General features: G+C 40.3%; 1 protein-coding gene across 1 annotated transcript in view; it reads left to right on the top strand.

Annotated features, from left to right (window-relative positions):
* The window catches only part of LOC122810706 (fibrillin-1-like), a 532,858-nt gene that overhangs the window by 183,940 nt on the left and 334,907 nt on the right, over positions 1-14,011 (top strand). The window contains exon 20 of the mRNA XM_044082270.1: positions 1,372-1,464. Coding sequence (XP_043938205.1) covers positions 1,372-1,464 — 93 coding nt within the window. The remainder of the gene's footprint in view (positions 1-1,371; positions 1,465-14,011) is intronic.

Genomic DNA, 14,011 nt, shown 5'->3' with positions numbered 1-14,011 from the left:
TTTTGGCCATTTTGGGCTAATTTCTATCTTTCATTTCCCTACTATAAAAATGCATTTGCATGGTTTTGCACACAAAGCAGTGCCTGTTAGCTATGGTTAAATTATTCCTGGCTCCACTGAGTTTCCTCTTCAGTTTTTCCCTTGAAACTAGTCTAACTCTCAACCTAAGCACTCAAAAAGCATCTTACAGCCCAGCACTTGCTCAGACCTAATAGCAAGCACTAATATACCCTGACACTGATTGCCCAGCATGGCAAGGCTCTTTATAAACCCCTCACCAACCAAGTGACTAAGCAGCTCACCCTACTATTCAGGTATGACCAAAGGGCAACTTTAGGTGCACTCTCCAGTCCAGCTGGTGAATCTAGGTATCCTGAGGCAATGCTACTACTGTCTCATGTACACAGACAACCCTCTCCTCCTACCACAAAACACTAACATATGCAAGAGATGCAATTATACAGCCAAACTGGAAGCTAAGCTGTCTCCACCCAAGACTGGAACAGACAGTCAAGAAGAGAAGGTTAACACTTGCACCACACCTCCAGCCACACAGAGACCTACTAAAACAGCACTGGCAAAAAATACACATAAATACACAAAATCATACTCAGAGGCTCTAAATAAAAACCTGCAAAAGCATCAGAGACCTCCAGAGCAGACACCCAAACAACCTGCACTTCCCATCACAAACCAGACAACACATAAAACATAAAATCAGTGTGCCTCACAATCACAGCCCTTAAGGCAAAATAACATACCTAACACACTAGTAATAGGTAAGTCTATAGTCTATAGGATCAGTTAATTAATCAATGGGGTGGCGAAAGCCGACACACTCTGGCTAGGCTTATAAATGCCCTCGGGCAGATAGCCTAGTACCTACCTGTGACCCTATGAACTACATCAAATTGGAGAGTACACCAAATGTTTGACTTTTTTAACCACGTGTTAAATACAGGAAATAGATAATGCAGCAAGGATGAAGTTAGAAACTTGGTATGTGCAAGCAGCCTGTAACAACTGAGATTAAGTTCTGTGTTTGCGGTGTAACACTAGGATGACATAATTTTTATGTGTCATGCTACAATTCTGATGTAAACATGGTCCACCACATACATTTGGTGTACATGATCATATAGAATATTTATGAATGTGGTGGAAAGAATATGAATCTGGGGCCAAAACCCAGACAGCAATATGCCTGTAGTTAACTGTTTTTTTCCTCACATTTTTATTTCTATGCTACATTATCATAAGTACACTTGTAAAAGTCAGAAAATATCATGTAAAGAAATGTTTTTTGAACAGTCAGTAAGCACTGCATTCTACAGATTATCTTGTATGTCTATATTTGCACTATAATTTCAGATGTTGATGAATGTAGTGGCAATAATACGTGCCCGAGCAATGCAGAATGTCACAACACCAATGGAAATTATAGCTGCATGTGCAAACCTGGATTTTAGAGTTTGTCAGGAACAGTTAACTTCACAGGTCACCAAGAGAGATGTACAGGTAGGTACAATTTAGTATTAGATTCTGAGATCTCACAGAGTAATGCAGGAACTTGACTTTGTTCACTCCTTGGTTCTATTGATTACCTTCAGCTAAATTTTAAATTCTTAGTTGCTTAACTCTTGAGACTGAGCAATCAAGTTTCTGTTGTTTTATTAACCTCATCTGGATAATGCCAGATCTGGATGGTTTGCTATCACTGAGAGGCTATGGCTATTATGAGCTGTGTAACCATTGTCCAGGGTTTAAGTCCTCCTCCTTCACCCTCTTTTGCCTAATGTTGAGCAAGTGATTTTTAAATTCATCTCTTGGAGATTGGATTGGATTAGGCTCCAAATGTTTTCTAGAGCTGCAAACCTAGTGAACACATAAAAAGCTATTAACACCATCTGGATGGAAAATTTTGTCTGTGTAGCTGCTTTCTTTTATCCCTAAAACCTATGTAAAAGTTCTTTCTGCTATACATTCATTTCTTTGCTAATGTTTTAAAACCTCCAGCCTTTGTTATGAATTGTTTGCCCTAAAATTAGGCAAATTTTAATATAACAGCTGCCAATGTTTGATGCTATGAGCTAGAATCAAACCTATGTCCCCAGCTTTTCTCCTTATTCATTAATGATTTCTCATTTGAGATACCCAACTTGAACATCATTCTTTCTGCTGATGATATTTTAATCATCAGGGCATCATCATCACAAAATGAAATTACCGAATCTTTGCAAAATTACTTTAAATATCTTTATTAATGGATGTGTAACAACAAACTAACATTAAATGCTAAAAAAACTTACAATAATTTTATTTGAGACTAATATAAGGCTAGCTTCAGTGATGCACATACAAATCATGGACACTGACCTGCACTTACTACCATCTGTAGCTCAAAAACACATTGGTTTAATGCTTGATCAGTCACTACCTTGTATACCACATGTTTCAATCCTGTCAATAAAGGTTTTCATATGGCTCTAAGTAGCTCACAAAATATCCCACCTTTTGAACATCCCAGTGCAGTAAATATACTATCGCTCAGGTAAGAATATTTTCTCCAGGTATTTGACTTGCATTTCACTCAAAACACACATATAATTAAAGGACAGTAAATGAAATAATACAAGTTATATATCTTAGCTCTTTACAAAAATATTACTGTGTTACAATAAGTGAATGCAGCTGACTTCCTTTTGAAGGAAGGGCTTCTTTCTTTTTTTTTTTCTGAATGTCCTAAGTTACTAACTACTGAATAATTATTATTGCCCTCCACCTAAATGGTTCCTGCATTATAGACACTCAACATACAGCCTCATAAATGTGACTGTCAACCAACTTTCTTATTATACCGTCTTAATGTTTTTCAATAGCCAATAGGTCATTCTCAAAATTAGCACCCAAGTCCTGGAATGAAATGCAGCACAGGAGATCATGCTGGCTACCACCATCATATATTTTGGAAAGTCCCTGAAGAGGCATATCAGGAAGTCTCTCAAGATCACCCATCATCATGGTGAAACAAGTTGTCTTAGTTTCCAGGATATACCATACCCCAGGCTTGTGTACATCAGACTCAAGGTATACCATGCCCCATGCTTGTGTACATCAGACTCAAGGTATATCATACCCCAGGCTTGTGTACATCAGACTCAAGGTATACCATGCCCCATGCTTGTGTACATCAGACTTTGGTATATCTCCTTATTCCCCAGGCTTGTGTACATCAGAATCAAGGTCTACCAGTCCTCTTATAGATTCATAGATTCATAGATTCATAGATTAGTACTAGGCTAACCATGCCTTTGTGTACATCAGACTCAAGGTAATCATACCCCAGGCTTGTGTACATCAGAATCAAACCCTGCACCTTTAGTTTATAAGGCAAATACCTTAACCATTATGCCAACCTCCCACCCTTACATTCAGTACCTAAATCATCTCCCTTATACTTGTTAAACTACTAATGGTTAAAGGCTATCATTTGTTTTTGCTTAACATCTTTCTGTACTGGAATATTTATAGAAACACACTGTGAAGAAAACACAGACCGTTCAATTTAGACAGTGGAAAAACTCAGGTTAAAGGGATCATGGAGGAGGTTTTCTAGATGGGACATTTCTCAACGGACAGCTAATGTTATTGTCAGGAATGAGGGAATTAACATTTTTAATTTTGGAATTTACCAAAATGACTTGATCCAAGGTGATTTTTGTGAAGGGGATATGTGCATGCATGTGTGTGTGTGCGTGTGTGTGTGTGTGTGTGTGTGTGTGTGTGTGTGTGTGTGTGTGTGTGTGTGTGTGTGTGTGTGTGTGTGTGTGTGTGTGTGTGTGTGTGTGTGTGTGTGTGTGTGTGTGTGTGTGTGTGTGTGTGTGTGTGTGTGTGTGTGTGTGTGTGTGTGTGTGTGTGTGTGTGTGTGTGTGTGTGTGTGTGCACATGTGTATGTGTGTGAGCATATGTATTTACCATTGGGAAAGATTAAAGAGTAGAAGATGTTAAATTGGAAGATAATTTGTCTGCAAAAATATTTGCCATCTCTCCATGATCAGAGAAAAGGGTACTAGCAGAGAAATCTCCTGAATGATGAGCTCTGCTTCACCTGGATTGGTAGCTTATTCCAGAGTAGGGGAGGCCTTTGTGTGATGAATCTGTCCTGTTGGGGACTATATTAAATCACCGAACGCTTAAAAAAGCAAACAGTGATTGATTGATCCTATGTAAGTGAAAACTTACAATGTCAAACTGTCAGAACAGTGATTTTTTTCCAAGGGGAAAAATCGCTGTTCCAACAACAAAAAAAAAATCAATTTCAAACAGTACATTAAGTGGGGGGCTTCACCTCCTACCCCCCCACCAAATATACCAACTCAGAGGCCGCACTACAGTGCCAAAAATGGCAAAGTACCGAAGCGGCCAAGCAAATTCTTTCCCAGAGAAAGAATTCGCTTAACAGCCGTTTCAATATTTTGTGTTTTCAGCCTTTTCAGTTCGACCAAGATGCATTCGAAAGAATGCGTCTTCGGTCTTCTAATATAGATCCTCCTGTTGACATTGCAACTCATGTTAAGATCACTAGAATGAGTGCAGCAAATACCATTGGATTTGCTAATGTACTGCACTTCCAGCAGGGCAGGATATGAGATTGCCTTATATGCAAGGCAGAGATCACCAATGAATAGTCTGTATGATAAAGAGTATAGGGATTTTGGCCTGTCAACATAAGGCAAATGTTGAACACCTTGAATTTTCTCCAGTGCTGTAGGTGCCTGGTGAGGTACATGCCAAAAGGTGCATTGTACTCTATTATTGGTCGATAAGGGAAGAATACAGGGAGGTTGTGACCTCCTTTTTCCCAGAGGCAATGCCCTTACTAATAAAATGGGTAATGTAGAAGGCTGTCCTTACCACTGAGGAAACATCATGGTCAAAGGAAAGGTGGTTCTCAGTCTGTTTACCCAGATCACTGACCACAGATTGGATACTTAAGGTGTTGCCATTTATGTGATACTTAGCAGGGAAGTTACCCTTGCCAAAGAGGATGATGATACACTTTTTTGCATTTAGCTTGAATCCATGACTTTGGCACCAATCACTGGTTTGTGTGAAGGGTGTCAACACTATTTCGGGAATTTATGACCACTCCCAGCTTGCAGTAATCTGCAAACTTTGTCAGTCGAAGGCCCTTTGTTTTGGTTTGTACTTCTGAAAAATGTATTCTGAACAGTAGGGGACCCAGCACCATACTCTTTTGAACTCCACTAGTTGCTAATCTGTAGGTGGATGTGGAGTTCCCTATTTGAACTCTGTGTTCTACTGGTGAACTGGTTTGTGACCCACCTAATGATGTACTGTTTTACATTCAGTTGGGTACATTTTTCAATGATGCCTGCGGGGGCAATAGTGTTGAAGGCCTTTGCAAGGTCAAAATAGGTCTGATGCATAGTTTTGCACTCATCCAGGGCTTGTTGACTGTCTCGAAGAAGTCCACCAAGTTCAGTAGACATGGTCTCCCTCTGATGAAGCCAAACTGTATTGGTCTAGTTTTGGAGGGTGCAATATCTTTGTTCATAAGGTCCATGATGATTCTCACCATAGCCTTGCAAATAAGGCTAGTCAGGCTTATGGGACTGTAGTTTCCAAGGTTAGTGTATGAGCCACGCTTGTACAAGGGGAATGACAGTGGCAGTTTACCAGTCTGAAAGGACAAATCCAGTGCTTAAACAATGGTCAAAGGTGGTGCCTAGGGGTGCAGCTAGCTCTTATTTCAAACAATTTAAATTGTAGCCTGAGATGTTGTCTGTGCCCATAGAGACCATGTTTTTGGCTTTGGAAAGGGTATTCAGGACTTTTTCCTTAGAGATTATGGAGGGAGGGAACATGTAGAAGGGGTGTCCTATGATATGTGATGTGTGGACAAGGGGGAGAAGTTTTCTTTGAACCTATCTGCCAGCATGTTTGCAATATCCCCAGGTATGGTGTAAGTTCTTCCATTCACAATAAGTTATGCACATGTCAGGGCTTTCCCCTTGAGGTTACAGACGTATCCAAAGAATGTATTATGGTTACCTTAGCTAGGGTGACCAATTTAGATTTGTAGTTGGCTTTGGATTTCATTATTAGGCATCTTATTTACTTATTTAAGCACATGAAGGAGTGCTTTGACTCTTGAGACCATATTTTACTGCTTTTAGTCAGTAGTTTTTTTCCTTCTATTATATAAACTGCTTATGGCGGATGTCCAGCAAACTGGTTTATTCTTTCTTGAGGAATTCACTTTAATCCTACTGGGTACAGCAGAGTCAATGCAATTAAGCAGATGATTATACAAGGCTTTGGCATAAATCCCAGCATAGGTATCCTTGCCATCAATAGGGGCAGGAGCTATGAAGCTGTTAATACTGTCTCGTAAAAGGTTGTAGTTGGCTTTGGAGAGGTTTTTGAGCTTAGTTTAAGAACAACTCTATTTCCACCTATCCCAAAAGACACAAGTGCCATTGATTGGCTGTTTCCTCTCTCCTCAATCCCTACAATGTTTTATGTCATTAATAAATAAACAAATGCATAGAAAATGTTTGAAAAAGTAAATCTGTTGAAATCTTTCAATGAATGCTCTTATCCACAATACAACTTATTTATTTTATTTTTTTATTTTTACATTTGTTGACTGGGCTAGTCTAGCTGGATATATGTCCATTTTCAGTAGAGGCCCGGGGAGAAAAGCTCCAAGCATAAAGAGTGACAAAATAAAATTATACAAGGACATAATAAAAGCACAATACAGAAACAGCATTGTTCAACAGAACACTAAAAATTATAGATTATAAAAATTTTAGTAAAAGTTATACTAAACAATATATCAAACACACTAGAAGCTATGAGCACAACTCAGTTAAGAAAGAAAGAAGTTATATTTGATTGTCATGTTGTGAAGAAAAGAGTAATAATTAGTTTTGGAGGCATAGGTTAGAGGAATAGAGCAGGAAGGGGAAAAGGATATCAGTCTGGGTTAGTACATGGACAAAGCCAATGAGCTTTCAGATGCTCTTTAAGATGTTTTTTAAAGAGGGAAGTTGAAGCAAGGGTTGATAATTTGAGGGAAGCTGATTCCAGTTTTTACCTGCAGTGTTTGAGAAAAGTGAATCACCAGCTTTGTTGTTAGATTTAAAAGAGGAAACTAGAAGTTTATTAGCTGAGCGAAGTGCAGCTAGATTTTTATATGGTGTAATTTGGTTTGATAACAAAGCTTATGTTTGTAAATTTTTAACTTAAAACCTAGCACCACTTTTGAACCTGTTGATATGGGTATTATACTACATTTTGAGAATTAATTTTCCTTTAATTAAATATTCCATAGGTAACCAGCCAAGGTTCTTCTCAAATCTTACATTTAATAATTGACTACAATTAAATAATTAAGTTTGCTGACTTTCACCAGAACTTCCACCTGTTCCAGATCTGTATCATGCAGAACCCGATGAAAGAAAGAGAGGTTATAAATAAATATACATATTCTTTTGCAGTTGCTATCAGATATGAACATGGCAAGCATTGTACCCTGGAACAGAGGGAGCACTATAACTAAAATGGATCCAGGTTTCTTTAATTCCACAAATGTAGACACTTTCAGGAATAAGGAAGGTGTCAAGTTCAGAGAATTTGTTGTTTAGCCTATAGGCATTCATCAGTGCTAGCTTGATATCTTCTATACTGGCAATGCAATGCTGGAATGTCCATCAGATGAACTCTGCCTAAAAAGGCTTAACAAGATTAGCTTTAAGGCTTCAGTGCTTAACTGCTGACTGTGACTCCCCTGCACTATCCCAGTAACTGATAAGCCTTAATTCTCACCACTAGGACCAGTGAGGGATATGCACATTGGGAAGATGACAAGTGCACACATAGTAAAGTGCGATTTCCCTTAAGAGCACACAGAGATAACTCAGTCTGGTGCTGATTTCTGTCAGTTTCTCCAGATCCTCAATAAGACTCCGCACTGGCACAACTATAGGGCTAAGATCTCAGCCGGGTGGCCAAGCTAAGACATTCAGCACCCTCTCTGTCCCTGCTCAAGTAGCTAACACACACACATACACACACACACACACACACACACACATACACACATACACACACACACACACACACACACACACACACACTCACGCACACGCACACTTGGGAAAGGCTGGCACAGGTTTACTAGCTATGCCCCCTTCTGACCAGACTATAAGCTACTGCCAGCTAACACCAACCACTACTTGTCAGCTACTATAAGGCCCTTACCAAAGGGTGTCCAATCCTACTGTGTAATGTTAGCATTATCCAAATGGTAAGTTTGACCAAGACTAAGGCTATTTAGTAGTGGCCTACACAGTGTCACCAAATACATATGCAAGTACTCTAAGAGCTTAAATATCTCTAAACAAACCAGCCACACTTAAACTGTTTAAATATATGTAATAATAAATAATAAAATAACAAGACAATTTCAATAACTCAGCACAGTGACACAGAGTTCAGAATCACAGTAAATATTTTAAAACAACATTACAGGATAGTCTCAAATAAATACAGAAAACATCCAAACTAATCTTTACTATATTCCTAACTATATCTAAAATAAATGCTATACCTAAATCTTACTTACAGAGCAAGGCAAATGAAGATGAGAAGTGCTGAATGGATGTTTTTAGATCCAAGACAAGATACAAAATGCACAGCCTCTGGAAAGTTTCCAAATTAATAATCAACATTACTGCTGGGTTAGCCAGGATGACATCATGCTTTGTCCCCTGCCCCCAGCTCCCAGGCTAAACAGATACTTAGAATTTAGCACCAATGTCTCAAAAATACTTCTCCCTCAGACGTTTGCCTAGAACTGGAAATCATAAACAGTTAAGCACTTTTACATTTTAAACCTAGTAATTATTTCTGTTTCAAGACAATAGAAAAATTTATAGCTCTAGACATTGTGTCTTCTTGCTGAGCTGAAGCTGAGATAATAAACTCGTAAACAATTTCAACTTATTTTCTTGAGGGTTTACAAGTTAACTCTGTATGTTCCTGCTTCTACCATCAACACATACATTTGAATAGGCATATAGTTTATATGCATTTCTGGTCTTTTCCAATAGGGTATACTGTGGTTACATTCCTGAAGCTCAGTACATGAACGTGAATGTATAAAACTAACTTGAAAATAAAAACAGAGGCAAAGGTTCACAATATACTTTATAAAACAATCCAAGTAAGTGCTTTTGTCCACAACCAATGTATGAACTTTATCAGATATTTCTGTTCTTTTCCAATAGAATACACTGTGGTTACATTCTTGAAGCTCAGTACATAGCATACAGTTCAACACACGCTTCTGCATCAGTAGATTAATATCCATATAACATATATTTCTCTTACATTTGTAAGACAAGCCTATGGACCATATTAATATTCACAAATGACATATGATTATTTACAAAATTCCAGATAGCTGGGCGGGCAGTGTCACAATTCTCTATAAATCATATTAATATTTTCAAGTGACATATAATTATTTATAAAATTCCAGCTAGCTTGGCTGGCAGCATTTTGGTTTCTCACACTTCTCCCACTCCCAAAGAGAACTCAAGCTAGTTTTTCAAATGACCCTTGAGAAACATTGCTTGAGAGGGTTGAAACTATCTGGGAATACTTTACCCCATTCCCTGTCTTGAGATTCCAGCTGCCTTGGCATTTCTGAACCCAGTACCATGCTGTGCTATCCCATCATATGCCTGCAACCCTAGACTCCACTATAGTAATTTGGGATTTGGCTGTCTGGTTCCCTGTAGCCATAGATCCCTCTTCAGACTCCTCCTGCATCCTATTGCTAATACTTAGTACAAGTTCCTCTCCATCATGGTAAGGTTTCACCATGTTAACATGGTAGAATTAATGCTCCCACCTCCTGCCTAGCAGTTCTACCATGTAGTTAACATCAGTGACCTTCCTTAACACCTTGTAGGGTCCCTCCCAACTTGCCTGCAGCTTGTTGTGTCTGACAGGAATGAGAAACATTACCTGCTGCCCTACAGCATACTCTCTAGCATGAGCATTCCTGTCATACCAGACCTTTTTCCTTCTGCTGGGCTTCTGCCAGGTTCCCCTGGGCCAAACCCATGAGTTCCCTGACCCTTCTCCTGAGGTTTAGGACATATGCCACAACAGACTCCTTGTGTGATTCACACTCACCCTCCCACTCATCTCGAATCATATCTAGAGGTCCCCTCACCCTATGCCCATACAACAACTCAAAGAGTGAAAAAACTGTGGATTCCCGGGGAAACTCTCTGTAAGCAAACAACAGATGGGGCAAATATTTGTCCCAGTCCATCTGAAACTGGTCTGCAAATGCCCATAGCATGGTCTTGAATATAGATTTTAACCTCTCAGCAAGACCATTAGTCTGGGGATGGTAGGGGGTGGTCTTTAGTTGCTTCACCCCACAGTAATTCCACAGACAAGCCAGCAGGTCTGGCATAAAATTGGCACCTCTGTCAGTCGGTATTTCTTTTGGGAAACCTACCCTGATGAAAATCTCTAGCAAAGCATTCGCCAGCTTTTCTGCCTCAATGGAGGACAGAGCCACTGCCTCAGGGTATCTGGTAGCAGTGGTAACCTACTAACACTAGGATATATTTTTTCCCGGTGGTACTTGGGGTACTCAGAGGCCCCACAATATCCATAACTACCCTCTGAAATGACTCCTCAATCACAGGCAAAGGCATCAAAGGAGATTTCACATTGTCTCCTGCCTTGTCTACCTTCTGGCACTGCTCACAGGTCCTGCAGTACCCGGTTACACCCCTGAAAACCCCAGGCGAATAAAAATTCTGCATAATACATCTCTTTGTGCATTTTATGCCCATATGACCTGCAAAGGTAATATCATGGGCTATGGCTAAAAGAGCAAGAAGGTAAGCTCTGGGCACTATCAACTGCTGTATTCTCTCACCCTGTAGCCCTCCCTCAGTCCACTCTCTGTACAGTATACAGTATACAGATTCCCCTTCCCCTGAGAATCAGGTTCCTCACTAGCTACCTCCCTCAGGCCTTGTAATGTAGGGTCTGAGAGCTGAGCCTGTCTCAACCCTCTCTTTGTAAGCCTTCCCAGCTCCCCTTCCACAGGAACTCTGGCATTCTCTGACAGTGGTGCCTCATTGTCAGACCTGGCTACTACTACCCACCTCAGCCCTTGCATTCGCTCTGTCCAAGGGAACAGCAGTACCCACAAGCAGCTGTGGCTCACCTTCAGTCTCACTAATACAGGGTAACTTCCTCCCTGAAGTAACCACTTCACCAGTCCTGGCTGCAAGTGTGTGGCCTGTCTGGGTCTCCCCCAGGCTACCAGATCAACATGCTTGTCTCCATGTTTTTCTGTGTATAACTGCATGCACACATAGATTTATAGGTTCATAGGTTCATAGCTTGGTACTAGGCTATTGGCCCTAGCGACTATCCAAACCTAGCCACATCAACTCCCTGGATATTTCTTCCCACATTATTTACATGGTTCTGCATCATTAAAATCATTCCCTATCAGGACATCTGCATGGTGGTAGTTTGGTACCTTTGTTGTCTCGACAAAATATACTGCTGGCATTTTTTCATTCCCACTTACTGGTTCTCCCACCTTTTGTTACCCACCTTGCTTCCAGGGACATCTGTATGCTACATGGCCCCACTGGTTGCATTTAAAACATTTACCCTTGGTCCTGGATGTGTACCTGGACTAGTGACTTCCCCTACTATTGGCAGACTCTGTTTGGGCAGTCTGGGCTGCCCATCATGGGTTCCCTTAGATCCATGAGCAACACTGGGTGTCCCTTTCCTATGCAGTGATGCCCTGCTTGCTAGGTATAGGTCAGCCTTCTTCCCCAACTCATCTGCAGTAGTGCATTGTATATCAGCTAACCAGATTCTCATGTCCTCAGGCAAAGTGCTAAGGGTTTGTTCCCTCACCAAAAGTTCTGCCAGCCCTTCAAAAGTGGTGACCCGACATATGAAAATAAGTGCTTAGTTCATCAACATGTTCACACACACACACACACATTTTCATCTGCCTTGAGTCTATGCTCATGAAACTTTTCCTGTAAGCTTCAGGTGTGAACTTAAAACATGCTAACAAACAGTTCTTTACAAAATTATAATTTATACAGTCAGTGTCAGACAGTTTAGAAAGAACAGTTTCAGCTTTACCATGGAGTAAGGGAGTTAGGAACCATACCCAGAGCCCTTGGTCAACATTGTACTGTTTACATACCCTCTCAAACATATGAATGAAACTATCAAAATTATCCCCATCTATAAATTGTGGAAGAAATTTACTGACCATTGTTGCTTCTGGGGTTAGGTTACTCCCTTCCCATTACCTCCAAGACTTTGGTGAAGAGTCAGCATCTCCTTTTCATGTTGTCTCTGCCTCTCATTCTCTTCAGCCTCCAGATGTCTCAGTCTCTCAGCTGCTTCTATTTCCAAATGCTTGGCCTTCAACTCAAGTCTCTTTAGCTCCAGATGGATTTTTAAGTCCTCTGTGGAAAGGTTGAGCTGTCCATTTTTTGAGAATTATACATCTCCACGGCCAGTCTGATTGTCATCCTGGTTGCTATTCTGTGATGCAGCTGTGACTAAAGCTGCAATCATGTCTGCTGTAGTCAGGTTGGCATGCACCAGACGTTTAGCCTGGCACATCTCAGCCAACTGGCTCCTTGTCAGCTTGCCATACTCCTCTGCTGACAAGCTAGCCTGCTCTCCCTGACTAACTAAGCTAACAAAAAATAAAACAAATGTGATATGAACTCTGAATGTTCACTGCATGGCTGATTAAGAGTGCAAATACCTTCAGTGATCACTGTACACAGGCTATAGGAATCCAATATCCACACCACTACAAGCCAATTAATATGTGATGTGGCTAACTCACCACTATCAACCAAGTAATATGTGATGTGGCTATCCCACCACTGCCACCAATTGATATGTGATGCCCCTTCACTGGTCCAGTAATCAAGGAGCCTTGATCCTAACCACTAGCACCAGTGGGGACATGCATATTGGGAGGATGGCAAGTACACACACACAGTAAAGTGTGATTTTCCTTAAGAGCACACAGAGATCACAGTCAGTCTGTAGCTGGTTTCTGCCTCTTTCACTAGATCCCAAATAGGATTCCCCACTGGCACAGTTATAGGTTTAAGATCTCAGCCAAGTGGCCAAGCTAAGACCTCCAGCACCCTCTATGTCCAACCAGTGCTTTGTGTCCCTGCCCAAGTAGCTGACATACACACACTTTGAAATTTAATTGCTATAAAAATGCACACACACCTGGGAAAGGCTAGCACAGGTTTACTAGCTATTCCCCTTTCTGCCCAGACTATGATGTAGTACCAGCTGCCACCAGCCACTACTTATCAGCTACTATAAGGCCCTTAGCAAAGCGTGTCCAATCCTACTGTGTAATTTTACTATTATCCAAATGGTAAGTGTGACCAAGACTAAGGCTATTTAGTAGTGGCCTACACAGTGTCACCAAATGCATATGCAAGTACTCTATGAGCTTAAATATCTCTAAACAAACCAGCCACATTTAAAAGGTTTAAAGATATTTAATAATAAATAATAAAGGAACAAGACAATATTCGATAATTCAGCACACTGACACAGAGTTCAGAATCCCAGGAAATATTTTAAAACAACATTGCAGGACAGTCTCAAATAAATACAAAAAACATCTAAACTAATATTTACTATATTCCTAACTATATCTAAAAGAAATAATATACCTAAATCTTACTTACAGAGCAAGGCAAATGTATATGAGAAGTGCTGAATGGATGTTTTCAGATCCAAGACAAGATACAAAATGCAGTCTCTGACAGAGTCCCCAAATTAATAATCAACATTACTGCTGGGTTAGCCAGGATGACATCATACTTTGTTACCTGCCACCAGTTCCAGGCTAAACAGA

The sequence above is a fragment of the Protopterus annectens genome, chromosome 9.part0, assembly GCF_019279795.1.
Source record: "Protopterus annectens isolate FY-2018-M chromosome 9.part0, PAN1.0, whole genome shotgun sequence".
NCBI lineage: Eukaryota > Metazoa > Chordata > Ceratodontiformes > Protopteridae > Protopterus > Protopterus annectens.
The sequence above is the reverse complement of the archived record's forward strand: the minus strand, read 5'-3'. Positions and strand labels throughout refer to the sequence as shown.